Source organism: Dromaius novaehollandiae, chromosome 27 (genome assembly GCF_036370855.1).
Source record: "Dromaius novaehollandiae isolate bDroNov1 chromosome 27, bDroNov1.hap1, whole genome shotgun sequence".
Lineage (NCBI taxonomy): Eukaryota > Metazoa > Chordata > Aves > Casuariiformes > Dromaiidae > Dromaius > Dromaius novaehollandiae.
Genome location: NC_088124.1, coordinates 5,636,336 through 5,654,312, shown reverse-complemented (window position 1 = coordinate 5,654,312; position 17,977 = coordinate 5,636,336). Strand labels below are relative to the sequence as shown.

The window sequence follows — 17,977 nt, the reverse complement described above, 5'->3', positions numbered from 1 at the left end:
GCTGCCAGGACACCCGGGGCTGGCTGGCGGCTCGTGAACCGCTCCGGCTGCTCTGATGGAGCCTGGGGGGGCCCACAAACCCCTCCGGCTGCTCTGATGGAGCCTGGGGGGGGGCCAGACCCAGCACTACCACCTACCTCATCCCCAGCCCCTCTGGTCCTCTCTGCCCTTGCAGCCCGGGTGAACCCTGCCCACAGCACCCTGAGGGCCGGCGCAGGTGGAGGTGCTGAGGCCCAGGTGAGGTGACTTTGCCTGAGATCCCAGAGCGAGTCAGGCTAAAATAACCCCGAATTCCCAAATTCCCTGAGGGCTCATTCCTTACACCGTGCTCAGGTCCCACCGCCACCGTGACACCCTCCTCGTGGTCCCAGAGAGGTGCGTGTCCCCGTCCTTGTGCCCGTGGTGGGGACGGAGGACGCCAGGGCCAGCCTGGGCAGTGGAAATGTCTCACCCAGTCTGGCAGCACGGGAAGCTCTGCCAGGCCAAGGGTTAATATATTTGGGGAAAAAATAAAAATAAACTAATGAACCCTGGCAGGGGAATTACTGTTTCGTGTCGACTCCGGGATTTCCGTGTGCAGTGGCTGTGTTATGGCAGTTTAAGCATGACAGGGACTATTAGCAAAGAAAAAAAAGGCAGTTTGTGCTAGGAAATAAATCCCTTTCTGTCAGAGCCAAACACATTCCAGGTCAAACGCTCGACTGGTGCAACTCAGCGCAGCCCCACTGCGTTTAAGGAGCCCGTCGTAGCAGGCACTGCCTGGGCTCCTTCGCTGCTGCAGGGCACGGCCGTGAATTTGAGCTGCGGTGAAAAACGACACTAGTTACAAAATTAGGAGAATCCTAGAAAATAATTTGCAGGAAAAAAAAGCTTTTAAATGGTGGCTTAGTTCCACCCCTTCTATAATAAGCAGCTTGGTTTGACGGTCAGGATGTTGGTTTTCAAAATGAAGGTGAGCGGGAAGGCTGAGAGGCTGCCAAGCGCCCGCGGGGACGGCCCCGCGCGGGGAGGCTCCGCGGCGCCTTCGGCCCGTCCGGGCGGGCAGCGAAACCTGCCCAAAGTGCCCCAAACCCGCCCACGGGGGCTCACCTGCCCCGCTCCGCTTGGGCTGGAAACTGCCTGCCTAGACGAAGAGGAGGGTGCTCACGGGTTCACTTCTGAGCTTTTGCCTCGGCGTTTATTAACAGCCCCGGTGAGGACAGGAGTGTATTCTCAGCACAGCGTTGTTTGGAGCACGCGTGCACTCGTGCACAGACACAGACCTCGGTACATTTATGGAAATATCCCCCCAAAAGAGAAACCTCCCTTGGCTCCCCATTCCCGCAGCCATCGGCAGTGCCAGCGCGCGGCTCGGGTGGGGACGGACCGACGGACGCGCGAGCGGCGGCCGCTGCAGCGGGGCTTCGCCGGCGCCCGCCTTCCTGCGCTGAGGTCTCCGGTGAGGCCAGCCAGGGCTGGACCAGGCCCCTCGTCCATCAGGTGCACTGTCCCCGCCACGCCGACAGGGCAAATTTCACGCTCAAGGCTTGCAAACCGAAGCTAATGCTGGTGAACTGTGCAAAAACGCGGGAGCAGAGGTAGGACAAGGAGCGCTCCTGAAGCACGAGCGTCGAGTCCTCCGCTGCGCTCGACCCAAAGTGCCGTTCGTGTCCCTTCTGCGGAAAGCACCGCTCGCTTCAGCAGCTGCCAATCCGCCGCTTCTCTCAGATACCCGGCGCGGGAGCAGCCCCGCTTAACCTGCAGGAACGAAACCGAAGGATTGAGCCGCGAGAGCCCCCGCCGTGATCGCCCAGAGTCACGCAGCCCCAAACCTGGGCCAGAGTTGGGGTCCGGAGCCAACTTTGGGCTTGTTCCTGCAGCTCCTGGGAAAAGCTGCTCATGTCAAAGCATGCCAGACCTTTTCTTCTCCCCTGTTTTTGCTCACAGTGGACTACAATAGCACAGTTAGTCCCTATAAAAGCACGTCTGGGATGAAAGGGACTGAATCACTGAATTTCTTTCTTTTAAAACCTGATCAGAAGCTTTTTGGGATTTTGATATTCCTATTGCTGTTTTGCATTAAGGTCCTCAAAAGAAAGGTTGCACAGGGGGAAGCACAAGATGGTTTTGTCAGCAATAGGATGCTGGGTTTTCCGTGGAGTTTAATCCAGAAGCAGAAAGCATCTGCTCCTCTGCAGGCACCAGCAGCTCCCTGTGCAGCACAGCACAGGAGAAACGCTGGAAACAGGGTGGTGGACGTTAAATAGCATTGACAGAAGATCATGCTCAAACATCCAAGAAAGATGAACTCCCTTGTGCTGCCAGACTGTGATGTAAACCTAGTATCATTAAAACATCAGTGTGAACCACCCAGTACGTAGCTGCGGTCCTGCTCGGTGCCAAGTGCTGCTCTCCCTCCTCGCGGCTCCAGCGAGCAGGACGGTTTCCCAGGCAGCGCGTCCGGCCCCGGCACCGCTTCCCGGAGCAGCACGGGCTCCGTCCTGACGCTGGGAAGCGAACGCGACGCTCGGGCAGGAGCTCCAGCCACGCTTACTCACCGCTCGATGACGCTGTTGTTGAACTGGAGGTCGCAGGTGACGGATTTCATCTGCTCCAGGAGCTCCTGCATCCTGTTGGGGATGCAGACAAGACCTTGCAACCCCCAAAACCTCGTTGTTCAGAGGAGCGAGCGGGGAGACCCCCCCGCCTGCACGGCCCCGTCCACGGCACTCCCCGCGCTGCTCCCGGCCGGCTCCGGCTGCCTCTCGCCGGCTGCTGAGGACTTACCTAAAAGCCATGTCGTGGCGTGCCTGGTTCAGCTGAGCAGGCGAAGGGACCGGGGCCAAATGCCGTTTCTCCGGCGGGACCGTTTGGAGAAACTTGTCCAAAGCCTGCGGAGACACGGGGGCTGGCGTTTCGCTGCAGGCAACGTGCTGCCTCCCATGGTCTCATCCCTGGGCACTGCCACACCCCGGTCCCCTCCACGGCCCTGCAAGCATGGAGTGCTTCCCCGGGGGGAGAGGGGGGACGAAACGCCCCCGGGAATGGTGCACGCGTGGGGATGCCCAGCACATCCACCCCGTCAGCACAAGGGAAATACGATACCCAAGGACCAGGGCATCTGCTGGGTGTCTATACTGGAAAATGTCAGATAATCCATCATAAAACCTGAAGGTGGAACATCATCTTTTCTGCTACCAAAGTTTCCTGTTTATCTGGGTACAGACTACTCACGTACTGGCAGGCAGTCACTTGGCTAAAGGTGCCACCGCGGAGGATTTACCCAGTCCTTGCTCTGCTCAGCAGGAGAAAACAGCACCTAGCACCACCTCGTAGCTGGCTCACCCACAAAAATTGCAGCAAGTCATTTGGAAACAGCCCGGTGGGGAAGAGCCGATGGGTTTCTCTACGTGCATGCCCAGTTCTCTACGTGCATGCCCAATTCTCTGCGTGCATGCCCAATTCTCTACGTGCATGCCCAATTCTCTAGGTGCATGCCCAATTCTCTGCGTGCATGCCCAATTCTCTAGGTGCATGCCCAATTCTCTAGGTGCATGCCCAATTCTCTACGTGCATGCCCAGTTCTCTAGGTGCATGCCCAGTTCTCTACGTGCATGCCCAGTCAAGCACAGGGCAGGAGTTAGGAGTGAGGAGCGACAGCCGTATGGAAAAGCGAGGAGAGCCCGCGGTGCAGCGTCCGGCGCTGCCGCCGGCGAGCACCTACGTGCTGCAGGCAGTCCTGGCACTCCGTCATCGCCACGCCGCAGGCGCTGATGCAGTTGCTGAGCCTCTTCAGATGTTTCTTTATCTCACAGACTTTCCTGGTGAGAAAAAAGCACAACAAAAATGCCAGTCAGTGTTTAGCAGCGAGGTGGATTTTTTTTGTTCAATTTTGTATCGTTTTGTGCAAGCCATACCAGATTTAAGTTAAAACCCTAAAGGGAAGCAAGTGAGTCACAACGGTGTGGTAATTCCAGCTGCGACTCTGCTAACAGCCACGGCCGGGGCGGGTATCCAAACAGCACCACCAGCAAGCTAACCGGGAACGCACAGCTTACGCGAGGGATGGTGCAAGACCACGACTTCGGCCTTACGCGATGCACAGGCTGCTCCTTCGTCCCTAGTGAGTTTCCACTCTAGAAGGCTGCTTGGTTTCCTATTGATGCTGGCACGCTCTGCTCTCAGACCCGAAGCTTATGAAGGCTGGAAAGCTCTGCCAGCCCCTAAGGTGCCCCGCAGCCCCTTCTCCGCCGCCCGTTTCTGCACAGACGCGTTGCACGGCCAGGCAGGAGGGTACGAGACCGGCCGCCCTGCTGGACCGGGGCTGGCGCGGGGCAGCCCCAGCACCGAGCCATCCCTGGGTCCTTCGGGGACCGAACCCGCAGGTGCCCGAGGGCGGAGGTGCAGTCTGCCCCGCAGGCGACACGAGGCATAAAAAGATTTTGGTTTGGTTTGGCTCAGAAAAAGGGAAGTATTTAAGGTGCATGGTCCACCTCCAGCGGCCAGGAAAACGCCCACCCCACCGCAAACCCTAGCTGCAAGCAGGAGCAAACTCAAAACAAGGCGATTAAAGCTGAAGTCAAAATAAATTTAAAATATCCAGCTGTGACTCACAATATGTTCTCCCCAAGGACAGAAAAACAGATACAAAAATATTCTGGGAAAACACGAAGAATCTTTTTTTTCCCCTCCCGAGCAAACGCAGAAGCCCGGCCACAGCGCAGACGGGGTTAATAGGCTGCGCGGCTCCGGTGCGGTGGGGGCTTCTGCACCGGGATGGGTTTCACTCCGAGAGAAAACGCTCGCTGCAGTCGATGGGAGATGTAACTGCGCCGTGATTAGAGGCGGCAGGAGAAAAACCTCGACCACGTGCAACAAGTTCAGCCCCCGAGACGGAGCCGTGCCGAGGGCGAGGAGGCCCCTCCGTCGGGACCCCTGCGCAGGTCTGCTCCCCATCGAAAACTGGGGCCAGGTCGAAAGCAGGTTTTAATGCTAAGGCATGGTAAAAAACCGTTCTTTTTCCACCCACACTTAAACCCAGAGGAATAGACGATCCACTTTGAAAGCAACCTTGCAATAAAAATCCAATTTCTGCAACATCCTCCTCTAAACGCCTCCCCCTCACTCCTGTTCCTCGCTGCTGTAATAGTCAGTGGACTGCACTCAATCACTGCGAGGTAATTTGCTCTTTGCGTTATTCCCCAAACACCATTTAACATAACATCGTTCCCAGTAAGTAGATCTTGCCGTCTCAATGGCAATTTTGTCCTGATACAATAAACTCTCCCAATCAGAGAGCAAGGAAACCGGCTGCCAGAAGTGAAGCTGCAAGTTCACATTTGGCAGAGTTTGGGCTTTTTTTAAACCTTAGAACAACAGGGCACAAGCACAAGTCACAGGGCAAGAACCAGAGTACGCGGGATTTTTCTTCGCAGTCACGTAGAGCTGCTTCTTTAAGGTCTTAGTATCTCTTTACAAGTCCCTCGCTAGCAGTTACCGCATCTTCCCCAGCCACATGCCCCTATTAGATCAATACCGGAGAGCGTCGGGACCCCGCGGAGGGTGTCTGGGGGTGATGGCAAGTCCCTCTCCCCCGCCACCGGCCCCCGGGGTCCGCGCGTGCAGGGGCTGCCGGCAGCTCTCGTGGCGAAGGAAAGGAGCCCCCCAAAACCCGGCGGTGAGACCCAAGGACGGGGCTGAGCGGGGCTGGTACCTCATTCTGCTCCCATGGAGAGCCAGGACCTCCTGGTACTTCTGCACGCAGTCGTCCTGGAAAATCAGCAGAACCTTCCTGGCCAAGTGTCCTAGATTCACCCTAGGGACAGGGCAGAGAAAGCAGGAGGGGAACAAATGTTACTTCTTTAGATGCATGAAAATAAACACTGTGGTTTCAATAACGAGAGGCCTAAAGCGGGCTCCAGAATGGAGCACGAGGGGTTGGACACTCAGCAATGAATTTTGCTTCAGCGTTAGAGATGAAACAAATCCAAACTAAGACAAGGAGAGCCGTCAAAAGAGGGAGATTTTCTGCAGGGCCCACGGGACCCGGGTGGACAGGTCCTCTGGAAAGCCAGACCGGATCGGAGAAACCTTTGCCCTATGGTTTAAGGCACATGTCCAAGGTTAGCGAAAAGATTAGTTAAGAGAAAGGATCAGCCTGCTATATTTCAATAGCCCTAGTAAATATTAAAGTGTATGTTTTATTTTTCGCACATGTTAAATTCCCCTGGCTTCAGCAGAAGCTATGGGGAGAATTTCTAAAGGTATAAAAGGTGCTCAGACACTTAACTCCCACTGAAAATTAAGCGTATCTGCAAGCACTTTCCCAGACAAGGACACCGCCTAAATTCGCATCTCAGTGAGTAAATGAGGCACAAACTGAGTAAAGTTTTGTGGGAACAGAGAGCCTGAAATGGGCTTATTCCTTGCAACCCCCTGCAGGGATTCAGACCCAGCGGCAAAGTTGCTGCCGCCAGATGTGTGCAGGTGTTCTCACGTCTCTGCCTGAAACGGTCTGCAGCTTGCAAACTTTCGCTGTGGAAAGGCCTGCAGCACCGAACGGCCGCAGGAGCCATTGGCAGGTGCCTGCTCCCAGCACTGATGGCCCAGAAACCTTCTACCTCTTCTTAAGATTCAATCAGAAATGCGAAACACCTAGCTGGCCTCGATTTTGGGCTGGTGACCCTGGAAGGGGGAGAGGGTTGTTACTTACTTATCCAGCTTGTGTATTTGCTCCTCGTTGTAGCCCAGCCCTGGGGGGAGGAAAGACACCCGTCACTTGCCGGGAAGCAGCTCTGCACGTTTTCACGTTCCTAACCCAGTAAACGGGCAATTTCGCAGCACACGTGAGATCACCCGGGGGCTCCTCGGAGCGAGCGGCAGCTGCAGCCCCGCGGTTTTTGTCATGGCACAGAGATAACTGCTAGAAACAGTAAATTGAAATAACTGTTTTTTTGTGCCAGGCCACTACCGCTGCGAAGGCAAGAGCTGCTCCCTCTGCGCCACGCTCCGCGGCCCCTCGCGACAGCCGCGATCACCCGCGACTTACGCAGACACGTCCTGGCCTTCTTGAACTGCTTGTGTATGAGCTGCATCTTCTCCAGGCAGCACTCGATCTGCCGGATGCTGCGAGAGGGGACAGAGGTTTCAGCCGACGGCAGAACCGGCATCCGCGTCGCGCGTCCACGCAGCCCCGGCTGGGACACCTGCGCCACGACCGTATCTCAGCGTGGACATCGCCTCCTCCGCGCATCTGCCCCAGCTGGGTGCTTGTTCGGACCCAAGCTGTGTCGGTGTCATTCAGACCAAGCTGTATCGGTGTCATTCAGACCAAGCTTTGCCGGTCCCATACCACATCCCCATCACTCCAGAATGCAACAAACTGCCCCCTCAACAGCAGCCTCAATCCAACACGAAGCATCTCCGAAGCTGGATGCCAGGGACTAAAGTCAGTGAGTACTGCACAGTACTACGACATCATCTTGGTCCTCCCTTCACCTAGGAGTTGGGTTTGAATTGCTCGGAAAGCTTCAACAGAGACAGATGGCAATATTAGAAGAGTCCTGGTGCCTGTAAAGGGAGCGTGGCCCAGGGGAGCGGATCTGGGCAACGTCTAGAGCCCAAGCTTTATTTCTAGCTCTGTTTCTCAGACCATTTTTTTACCAGTAAAAAGGGAGAGTACAATAAAACCGCACGAAAGATTGCTGGCACAGGCAACGCCAACCGTGAAGCTTTCGAAGCTTTCTGAAGCCACGTTTACCACGAGCCGTCATGGACCGCCACTTGCGAACACACAGCAACATCTACCGAATCCGACCTGAAAACAGTAAGATGTTGACAGCAGTCCCAATAAAGCCGGGTCGACAAACCTTTTATCTTCCTGGGCTTGCTGCCTGTGCTTTGCCAGCTCAGCCAGAATGCCGTCCAGCAGCCCCTGGTAGTCAAAGACGTCGTGGGAGCACTGCGAGAGATCCTCCACCACCTGCGGACAGAGCAGGCGGCTCGGGCAGGTCCTCGCGCAGCCGGAGCCGGCCGTTCCCGCGGGCTCCCCCGGCCCCCGCAGGGACGCACCGCCTGCAGCCGTGCCTTCACCCCGCTCAGCTCCTTCAGCGCCGGCGTCCCGCCGTCCCCAGAAAGGGTCTCGTACCTGCCGAAAGCCGGAAAGCAAAACAGAAAATAAGCCAGAAGCAGCCATCGCCCGGGCAAAGGAGAGACGTCGTTTCGCGGAGGCAATATTGCGGTCCCGGAGGGGAGTTTGGCTGCGGTTGGGCCGTGCAATGAGTGTGAGTTCAGGGTACCAAATCCCAGCTGCAAGGTGCAAAGTGCTGGTCTGGTAAAAACGTGCCCTACTGTACCCAATTTGTTTGAAAATTGTCAACTCCATACGCGCAGATTTTGCACCAGACCAGACGTTGTCTGTCTTGCGGCAGCTGCCACGAAAGCGCGAAGCGAGGAGGAACGCAGAAAGGTGCCTGATCCAGTCCGTGCTGGAAAGGATGGACAAGCCATCAGCCTCCAGATGCAGCATTAGGGATCGTGGAAATGCAGCCCTGCACTGATTCTGCTGAAGCAGCAGGAACCCTGTGTCCGTATCTTTCCAGATGACGCGGAAATTAAGAGACTTGCTAAATTGAAACGAATGGGGAATAAGAATCCAACAATTCAGCATTTTTCGCTACAGCAACAATGAAAGAAAAAAGCAGCAGCAACACGACTGTGGGTTACTGAAGCTAGCGCGGGCTTGGATTTCCCTGCGGCAGTGCTGGCGGTATTGGATGCATCCGTACGTGCTGGGACTGTCCGAGGTTTCCCTGTAATTTAGTCTCTGATGGATGTTCCATTAACGGAGCCTCTTAATGGAAATAAAAGACATCTCATCACCAACAGTGTGGTCAGGCCGGATGCCGGCTCAGTGGAAACGCACTGTAATGGGCTGAAAACCGGGGGATTAGAGACAGCAGGAACCCATGAAGTCACCCTGTAGCCAGAGAGCAGGGACTAATTGTAGGCTCACGAGAAACTGGAGACTGATCATTAAAAATCGAAGCAAAGGGGGAGAAAAAAACCCCGGGTGGCTTGTTTCCTAGCCTCCATATACGGTGAAAAACTCTTTTACATTCCAGCTACCAGCTTATTCCTGGAATTTTAGTTATTTCTGATTATCCAGGCACCTTTGAGAGTCCCGTATCTTATCTGCAACATACTGATGGCCAGAAGACCGTGCGCGCCCTGCTCCACGCCGCGACGCAGGGCTGTACGGGGCGGCTGCCGGGACCTGCCCCGGGACCTGCCCCGGCCCGGCGCCCGCGCTGCCCGGCGCCGCAAAACCGCCCTCGTCAAGCCACACTCACAGCGCGCGGGTCTTCCCCTCCGTAAGCTGCAGGCAGGTGAGCAACGAAAGGGCTCCTCGTCTCTGCTCCAAAATCCTCGAGCACTCGGTTTTCAGGCTGCCACTGCCAACGGAGAAAACAGCCGGTCCGAGGGATGCCCCCGCAGCCCGACGCGGCTCCGGAGCCGGACATCCCTCTAATCCCAGTCTGGTGCTCGTGGCTCTTCTTGGGCCGCCGTCAAAGCGAGGGGCAGGACGCACATGACGCGGTGGCAGGGCCTCTTTCTGCTGGGCGCTGCTCAGACACAGCGCGGGAAGGTCCTACCCCGAGGAAGTCAGTAAGACAGCGAACACGCACAATAATGATGATAATAATAATAATGCTGTTCTCCTCAGCATCTCCTGGATGAAAACAGTGACTCAAAGGCAACGAGCGGGGATAGGAGCATCCTTACAGCACCGAATGGTATTTTCTTGGAGGTCCTTAGCTAGCTCTAGCTCTCTCGTCCCTGCGCACGTAGCACTGGTATGGGAGAAGCTCCAGCTCGTTGCATCCCTCCAAGTACCCCGTGGCAGTGCCACGAGTGAGGGCACACGGTGACGCTGCACCGTCCGGACCAGGACTTGAAAATCCTGCATTTTCAGTTTTAACTCTCCGCGCAAACCTCTCCACGAAACGGGCGGACCGACGCACCCCCGCAACGCCGCTCCGGGGCGGAGGTCTCGGCACTTACGCGACCCAGTGCAGCCCCCTGAGCACGAGCTCCTGGCAGCGCAGCAGCGAGCGGGCGATCCACAGCGTCTGGTGCGCGGCGCCCACGGCGCTCTGCAAGACAAAGGGCCCTGCCGGCGGCCGCCCCGTCGCTGCGCGGGGGGCCGGGGGGCAACGGGGCAGCCCCACGCCTACCTTGGCCGTGCCGCAGTCCGCGACGACATCCACCTTGGGGACGAACTTGGGGAACTCGAGCGCCGCTGCAAACAGACACGCAGCCGTCGCGGAGCGTGGGAGAGGGCCGGCGAGCCCCGCGCTCCCGGCCGGACCCGGACCCCCAGCCCGGCGCTGAGCCGCTGCTCTTCCACGGATCCACAGTGACATCTCGTGCCGGCTCAGGCAAACCACCGAGCCGGCTCGGCCCCTGCTCCCGTGTTGGGAGGAATTCGGACCCAAAAGTGCCCTTGGTGCCGGAGGCTCGGCACGAGCGAGCCCCGCTGGGACCGGAGAGCAAAGGGCACCCAGGGAACGTGCGCATGGGGAAACTGAACCTGCAACCTCCTAATCCTGCGCCAGCGCCCTGGCCCCTGTGCTTTCCACCGTGCTGGGCTCCATGAGCGCCTGCTAAGGATGATAATTCAAGCAAATCTATTTTGTGGAAACGGCTGTCAGGAGACTAAACCCCCTGCCCGGGCTGGGGGTACCGCGCTGCACCGCAGAGCTAAGGGTACTCACGGTCTCTGTATCTCACTCCTACCGGGTCCTCCGGCTCGGTGCTCAGCAGGGTCAGAGGGCTGTTCTCCGTGGTCTTGCAGAAACTATGAGCTTGTAGGTTAGGATCCAGTTCATACAGATGGCCTTCAAAAAAATATTCTTGATGGTGAGGAGGTATGTTTGTTTGTTTGAATACAGCGTCTAAAAACTTGGTGGTACTAAAATGAAAAGAAATGAAAGGATAGGGAATGAGAAACGAGATGAGCACTGAGATTTCCGTTGCTTTAGCAGCTGCCGTGGTCCCGCAGGGTCAGCAGGGCCTCTCTGACAGTCCCGCTGGGCCACTCTCAGCACGTGGCTGGCCACTGCCGAGCACCAGCAGCCCACAGCTAACGCCCGGCCTGGGAAAGGCTGCTTTGCACCCGTTTTGTCATGCTGTTTGGTAGGGAGGGGCTGTTTCCTTTCAACCAGCTTCAACTACGTGCAGAGAGAACCAGCACTGCCCCCAGGTTCACATACTGAGATGAGGAGCTGAGGCTCCCAGCTCCTGCGTTTGATGCCCAGGTTTGCTTTTAACGAGGCCTTTCCTGAGGTGTCCTTACGTGTTGTGGGAGTGGATGTAAACACGGTGCAAGGAAGCCTGCTGCAGGGAGAAGACATCAACCACGATCCTGTGCAAAATGTCACTGGTTTCTGCAAAAAACTGGTCAAATCCCCAGCATTTCTCCTGATCTGCCTCCAGGATATTAGCCAAAATTGGTATCAGCTGAACCTTCAGCCCCCTGCAGCAACAAGAGGAAGACGAGAAGAGTTGTTTTTACATACTAGCAAAACCCTTCGCCATAAACGTGGTGACATGCAGGGCCTGGGACTGCAGTGGTAGCTCCTGTGTTGCAGCAGGGTCTCTACCAAACGAGTCACTGCCCTGGTTTATGCCCCCTTTTTCCAGCTGTAAAAGCAGGACATCTCTGGTCAAAGAGCTGTGAAATCCCTGGATGAAAAGCTAAGCTGCCTCATTAAGAATCTGCACAGAGCATGGCTGAGATTAGCCACCCTCTGCCCTCAGCGCGGCTGTCCAAGGACGCAGGACTTATGGCGTGATCCAAAGCCCGGTGGCCCGGGGCCATGCTGGCCGCCCCGGCGAGGGACACTCACGCAGAGAGCCGGCACGTGGCGGGCAGCTCGTAGCTCCACTCGATGGTCCCGTTCTCCTGCCTCTGGACCCCCGCGATGGCTCCGGGAGGTTTCTCCGTGGTAATTTTATACCTGTTGAAAGGAAGCTGGTTGATTTGTCCTTGCTGGGGACCCAGGCTGAGTGACCTCCGTCTGGTACTGCATCCTTCGGGTGCAGCAAACGGACGGGTGGGTGCAAAAAGGGAAAGGGGCGGCAGCATGAATGGGCTGAGGAAAACACGATTTATGAGAAGAAAAAATAAACGGAGAAAACAGTGCAGTGCAGGGAGCTAAAACATACTTCTAGCAGTAAGTCCAACAGCCTTGTACGCGGATGCAATCCAAGCAGAGGGCTTAGGAGCTCCTGGCTGTGCTAGGACACGGGAATGGCAAAGCCATCGTGGGCTGGCATCATGGCACACCGGGAGCTCTGCAGTCAGAGCATGCGGGGTTGCATGTGCTCACCCACTGCCAGCTTCTCCTCCGGCAACTCCAGCCACCAGTCACAGCCCCGACACCACCCGGGCCAGCAGCTCGAAGCCCTCTGAAGCTGCGGCCTCGCTGCATGTGCTACCTACATGATTTCTTTGTTCCTGCGAGGTCCGCCAAAGGGGATGAAGGGGAGGCTGCCGGTGGCAGCATGGTAGAAGGTCACCCCGATGCTCCACAGATCCACAGTCACACCATAGGCCTTCTGCTGAGGTTTCCGCAGAACTGCTCTCTCGTACATATCTGGGTGCTAAAGGGATGGAGCAGAGAGCACAGACTGCCGATGGACCCACAAGGTCCGCAGCAAGTGTCCAGCCTTGGATGCTGAGATTTAGAGCTATCTGATCATTTTGGCTTCTTTATTTCTGGGTCCTCAACACAAAACATCTCCTGTAACTTTATAATGAAAATGCTGCACCCCTCTGAAAATCAGGCCCCTTTCAGGTTTGCCTCTCCACATCGCTTGTTATCTCTAAAAGGTCCTGCAGCTGTTAGGTGGAGACCGGCTTCCCTGGCATGCATGTTAAGCTGTACTGATAAAACCCCTTCATCCATCCATGAGGATTATGCGAGAAACCCAGTGTTTCTCCTCCCTTCTCTCGAGAAGGTGGCTCAAACCTGGCTCGGGGAATGTAGTTTGGCCTCCACTATGTTGGAGCAAGTAACGCTTTCCCCAGGACTCCCGGGATCAGCAAAATGGTGACGTGCTGTACTCACAAGATATTCCTCCGTCCCATAGACGGACACAAACTTTTCATCGTCATCCAGCTCTCGGGCAGCCCCAAAATCTGTCAATTTGTAGATGCTCTGCCCATCTTCTCCCATCAGTCGCATGATGTTCCCAGGCTTGATGTCTCTGTGGACAACGCCGTTCTCACGGAGGTGGTTCATCCCTGCCACTGGGAACAAGGTGGGAAGAGAGCGTTTGTGGGCAGAGCCAGATCAGTCTGCTCAAGCTGGATTTGATTAAAATGTAGTAGTGTGAGCAGGACTGGAGAAGGAAAGAGCCCCCAGGGCAGCTTTCACAGCACCCAGGACCAACGTGACTTTGGGAGAACAGAGAGGGGGGGTGAGTACATGGTAAAGCAACGTCCTCGTGGTCCTCTGCTCATGCGACACAGCCCGTTGGCCACCGCCGCTTCCTAGAGGAAGGGTCTGTGAAGAGAAATCCTCCGGCTTTTTTGCAAAGCAGCGAGCTCAGAATTAGCGCCCGTTTGGAGGTGCAATGTCTGACCTGCTCAGGCAGGCTGGTCACACCGACACTCCCAGTGTCCAGCAGCCTCGGGCTGGTGCCTTCGTGCTCTCACCGGCACTGCCGATGGCAGCGGGATACCGCGGAGGCCCGGTCCCACACCGACCGCTTGGGGTGACGGGCTCTCACCGCGCCTGCGTTCGCGGTGACAGGCTGCTGCTAGCGGGTCAGCTGCCTCGGGCAGGATGAGCAGGGCCCGTCACAGCAACGACACTCACCAACGCACTGCAGCACTATGAGAAACTCCGACTCGGACAAGCCGAAGGCGTTGGCTGGATCTTCCAGCACGTTCAGCAAGCTCCCGCTTGAGCAGTACTCCATCACCAGCACCTTCTGCTTGCTGGTTCCCTGCGTGGGGAGCAGAGAGGAGAGGCGGTCTAGCAGCAGGCTCCCGGTAAGGAAGCGCTCAGCGACGATGCCCGAGCCCCGTCCCAGTCTGCGTGGCCTGTCCCACACCAAGCAGGACAGGGCCCCGTCCTTGGCCAAGAGGTCCATGGGTTCCTCCTGCTCAGGCAAACCAGGAGACTGGAGAACACGGGCGGGAGACGCTCTCCTCCCCAAGAGATGCTCAACACACAACCCCAGTCCTGAAAGAAAGGTGGGGGCCGCACGGGTAGGTGACACCATATCGGCTTCCAGGGAGAGGGGAGCAGCATCGAGCAGACGTGAAGGGCTGCTGAAGGTGAGGACACCCGGCTTCTTCCCAGCTGCGCTACCCGCCTGGTCTGTCCCTTCAGCAAATCGCTTTGACGCTCCAGCTTCTGCTTCCCCAACGCCCCCCGTCCCCCTAATGCTGAAGGGTGGGAAAGGTTCGATAATGAAGCAAACAGGACGGAGGCAGGAGGAGAAGCAGTTACTGGGGACAGTTGCCCAGGAAAAGGATAGACAACATCTATCTTGCAGCTCAAACCAAGTCCCCATCCCACTATCGGCGAAGTCGGCTCCGCCAGCTCCCGGGCTGGGGGCAGCCTTACCGTCTCCTCCACGGCGAATAACTTGACGATGTTCTTATGGTTCAGCTTCCTCAGCATCTCGAACTCCCTCATCTGAACCTCCTGTGGCCTGAGGTAGCTGGCATTATTAAAGACCTTCACAGCAACCAGCTCTCCTGATTTCTGGACAAAGAGGAAGAAGAGAGCAAGAAAAATTGGGGTCGAAACACTGTCGTTTGCCCCCTGAATCAGCATCACCTGGAGAGAAGCGAGGGAAGATGCAGGACAGGAGTCATGCAGGGGCTTCCCGCGGCCGTGGGCCTGGGGAGGGAGATGTGGGAAGCTGCTCGGGTTTCTTGGGGGAGAGGAAAAGCAGAGCCCGAGCAAAGGGGGGGATTTTCCACAGCCTGGGAGCCAGTTGCCCACAGCCCCTGCACTGGCTGACTTGCTCCTTGACTTGGTTCCCAGTGGCTCCCCAGCCCGACACCCCCACACAGGCCCGTCCTGAATAACGGGGCTCCGTCGTTGCTGGCACATCCCAGCTTTGAAAGCAAACTACGGCAGCAGTACCCTGTGTTTTCTTAGCAGGCTTCCCTCGGCCTTTGTCTTCTCTGATGCAAAAGCAAAACAGCGTTATTCACCTCATCTGCTTCCTGTCTCTGCAGCTCATGTGCTCAGCACAAACATGTTTACTCAGTTCTGTAAAAAGTTTATGGCTAGATCCGAGGCCGCCACCTCCCTGCCTGCTCCTCGCAGGAGAGAAGCGTGTTCGAATCCCCCTCGAAGCCGGTCTCTGCCCTCGCCCGCGCGCAGGCAGCGTGCTTAACGCGCTTCAAAGGCCAGGGAACCCGCGACTCCCTGTTGCGATCCCTGCAAGCGTTTGCATGAAAAATGCAAATCAGCACCAATGGGGTTTTCAAAACTGCCGGGCATTCCCCCGAAGACAGCCTCCCCGCTGCGGCGCGTGGGAGCGTTAAGCAGGGAGGGCGCAGCGCTCGGAGACCTCCGCCTGCACCTTGCAGCGCGGCCGGGGAGAGCCCGGGCGACGCGCAGCACCGAGGATGCTCGAGCATCCGCGCAGCCGCCCCGGCGGGAAGCTGGCGACCCCGACGCCGCTGCCCGCGCCCCGCTCACCTTGTTGCGCGCCTTGTACACGCAGGCCGTGGCTCCCTGGCCCAGGACGTCCTCAGTGTGCCAGAGGTAGTTGGGGGTGCTCTGCATCTCCGGTGCGGCACCGCTCCCCGGGGCTGCGGGGAGAAGCAAACCCGTCACGCCGGCGGCAGCATCCCGGCCCCGGAGGGAAGGGGAACACGTCCCGCTCGGCTCCAAGCTCACGCTCACGCCCCGCGCGCACCACGGCCTCGCCACGGGCCCAGGTGTTCCGGTGCCTCCGGAGCTCTTATCCTTTCCCGGAAAAACCCGCCTGCGGACTTGCCCCGCTTGCAGCCTGCTTGCAGCCTCCTACCTGGCGCGGATGGGGAGCGGGCGCGGGGCCGAGCATGGGCAGGGACCAGCCGAGCGCCCCGTCACCGGGACCTGCCGGACCGGCGGCCGGGCCCGGACGGATGCGGGGAGCGCGAGCGGCCGCGGAGCTGCAAGGTGGAGCGAGGCGCCTCCCCCGCGAGGGCCGAGGCCTATAGGATTGCAAAACCAGCCCGGCGAGCACGAGCACCGGCGGCGGCAGCAGAGGAGGAAACGCTCGGCTTCCTGCTCGGGGACGAGAAATTCCCCAAGTTGCAGCCGCCGCCGCTCGCACGCAGCCGCCCGGCGCCAGCCCCGCTGATTCACCGGCCGAGGCCGGGCGGGACGCGCCGAGCGCCAGGAGACCCCCCCGGCCTGGGGCAGGAGCAGGGGGAGGCAGGAGGCGTCAGGACCTCAGTCCGGCGCTGCAGCGGGCCACCCTGCTCCCGCGAGCCACGACGCCACCATGACGGGCTCCAGCCACATCCTTGCTTTTGGAAAGCCTCCGGGTGCTGCCGAGGGTGGTCCCGCAGCAGCGGGGAGGGTCTGGCGTGGAGGCGGCCCGTGACAGCCGGTCTCTGCCCCAGCTGCCTCCGAGGGGGGCAAGTCCCGCTTTCCGGGCTGCTCTGCAGCAGCAGCAGGGACCAGGAGTTTGCCACGTCCCGTTGCAAGGATGTCGCCAAGCCGGGGCCAAAACCTCGCGCTTGTGCAATAGCGATGTGCTCTCAGCATGCTCCCCCGAGGGTTTCCTCATCTTGAGACGATGGAAATATCCAGCCAATCTGAGTTAACGTGAAACATCTGTAACATCTGGGGGTTCCTGAAGACCCCAGACTCAGCTGGGCCCCATTGACAGCACCACCGACGCCACTGCCGCGCCGGGGCTCAGCAGGGCGACCCGGAGCCTTCGAGCCCGACCCTGACCCAGGCAAGCACTGTAACTGCGCAAGATAAATGCAGAAAAGGCAAGAGGAAGCAGGTGCAAATAAAACAAACACGCTAGCTCCATCCACCAGCCTCAAACCCAGCCCCACGCGCACCAGCGACGGGCAGGGCCAGGCCCTGGCGCCCGCGACCGCTGCTGCCGGGCATCAGCCCCGGAGGATGCGAAACTTCCCCAGCCCAGGCGCAAACTCTGCCCCGAGCAGGATAGCAGAGCTCACGACGTGCTGCAGCTACGGAAGTGAAATAAGCGCAACCAAGGGAAGCTTTAAACCACCGAGATTAGCGTCATTACTACGCTGGGGCTCAGCGCACGGGGAGGGAACGGCACTGCAAGACTTCTTGGAGTTGTTTCCAGCCTGGTTTTCTCAGCGTTTAGCCGTTGTTTCCTTCAGCCAACGTTCGTCCCCTACAAAACAGCCCATTGCTTTAGCTGCCCCGGCCGCTCCACGCCTGCAATTATTTTATAATGCATTATTTTATAATGCTAAAAAAAGAGGTAATTTGCCCGTGGTGCCGCAGGTTTTTCCACGCAGCTCGTTGCAGCCGTGCCCAGAGGAGCTGCCGAGGCTCCCTCGGTGCCAGGATCGCGCCGGACAAGCTGCAAACACGTCCTTGAAAAATGCATCCTGGAAACTAAGCTTATGCGAAAAACGCGGGGTCCAGGCGGTGGCAGCAAAGGCTCGGACATGGCGGTGCCGGCGGGGCCTCGCGTGGGGCAGCCCCCGGGCTGGGGCACCCGGCAGCGCGGAGGGCGTCGAGGCATCGGGCTCACGGTCGGACCCAGCCGCGGGGACCCGCAGAGCCCCGGCCACCCCGCGCAATCGCTGCGGCCGCCTCGCCCTCGCGGCATCCCACCCCTCCCTTTCTCTTTTGGTTAAAAATGAATAAATCGGAGGGCTTGCGGGGGAGACCCACCTGCAAGCTGGGAGGAACAATGTGGCGAGAGGGGTTTCAGGGCTTCCAGCCTCCTCTGGCTACAGGGCAGCAGCAAC

The 17,977-nt window shown here is 58.1% G+C and overlaps 1 protein-coding gene across 3 annotated transcripts; it reads right to left on the bottom strand.

Moving 5' to 3' along the window:
• Positions 1 to 1,150: 1,150 nt before the first annotated feature.
• IKBKE (inhibitor of nuclear factor kappa B kinase subunit epsilon) lies at positions 1,151 to 16,383 on the bottom strand. 3 transcript variants are annotated; one of them, XM_026112046.2, is made up of 21 exons: positions 16,045 to 16,383; positions 15,714 to 15,826; positions 14,622 to 14,762; positions 13,866 to 13,995; positions 13,113 to 13,294; positions 12,485 to 12,645; positions 11,889 to 11,999; positions 11,336 to 11,515; positions 10,755 to 10,951; positions 10,215 to 10,279; positions 10,042 to 10,133; positions 9,330 to 9,431; positions 8,050 to 8,125; positions 7,848 to 7,960; positions 7,028 to 7,104; positions 6,692 to 6,731; positions 5,693 to 5,794; positions 3,704 to 3,800; positions 2,767 to 2,870; positions 2,538 to 2,609; positions 1,151 to 1,737 (listed from the first exon to the last, which is right to left on the bottom strand). In XM_026112046.2, exons 2-21 carry the CDS (start codon positions 15,798 to 15,800, stop codon positions 1,704 to 1,706), a joined length of 2,163 nt encoding a protein of 720 aa, XP_025967831.2. In that variant the 5' UTR covers positions 15,801 to 15,826; positions 16,045 to 16,383; the 3' UTR covers positions 1,151 to 1,703. The 3 variants fall into 3 exon arrangements, with proteins under 3 accessions (XP_025967831.2, XP_064354101.1, XP_064354102.1); XM_064498031.1 differs by lacking the exons at positions 15,714 to 15,826; positions 16,045 to 16,383 and adding an exon at positions 15,221 to 15,366; XM_064498032.1 differs by lacking the exons at positions 15,714 to 15,826; positions 16,045 to 16,383 and adding an exon at positions 15,150 to 15,286.
• Between the last annotated feature and the right edge of the window lie 1,594 nt (positions 16,384 to 17,977).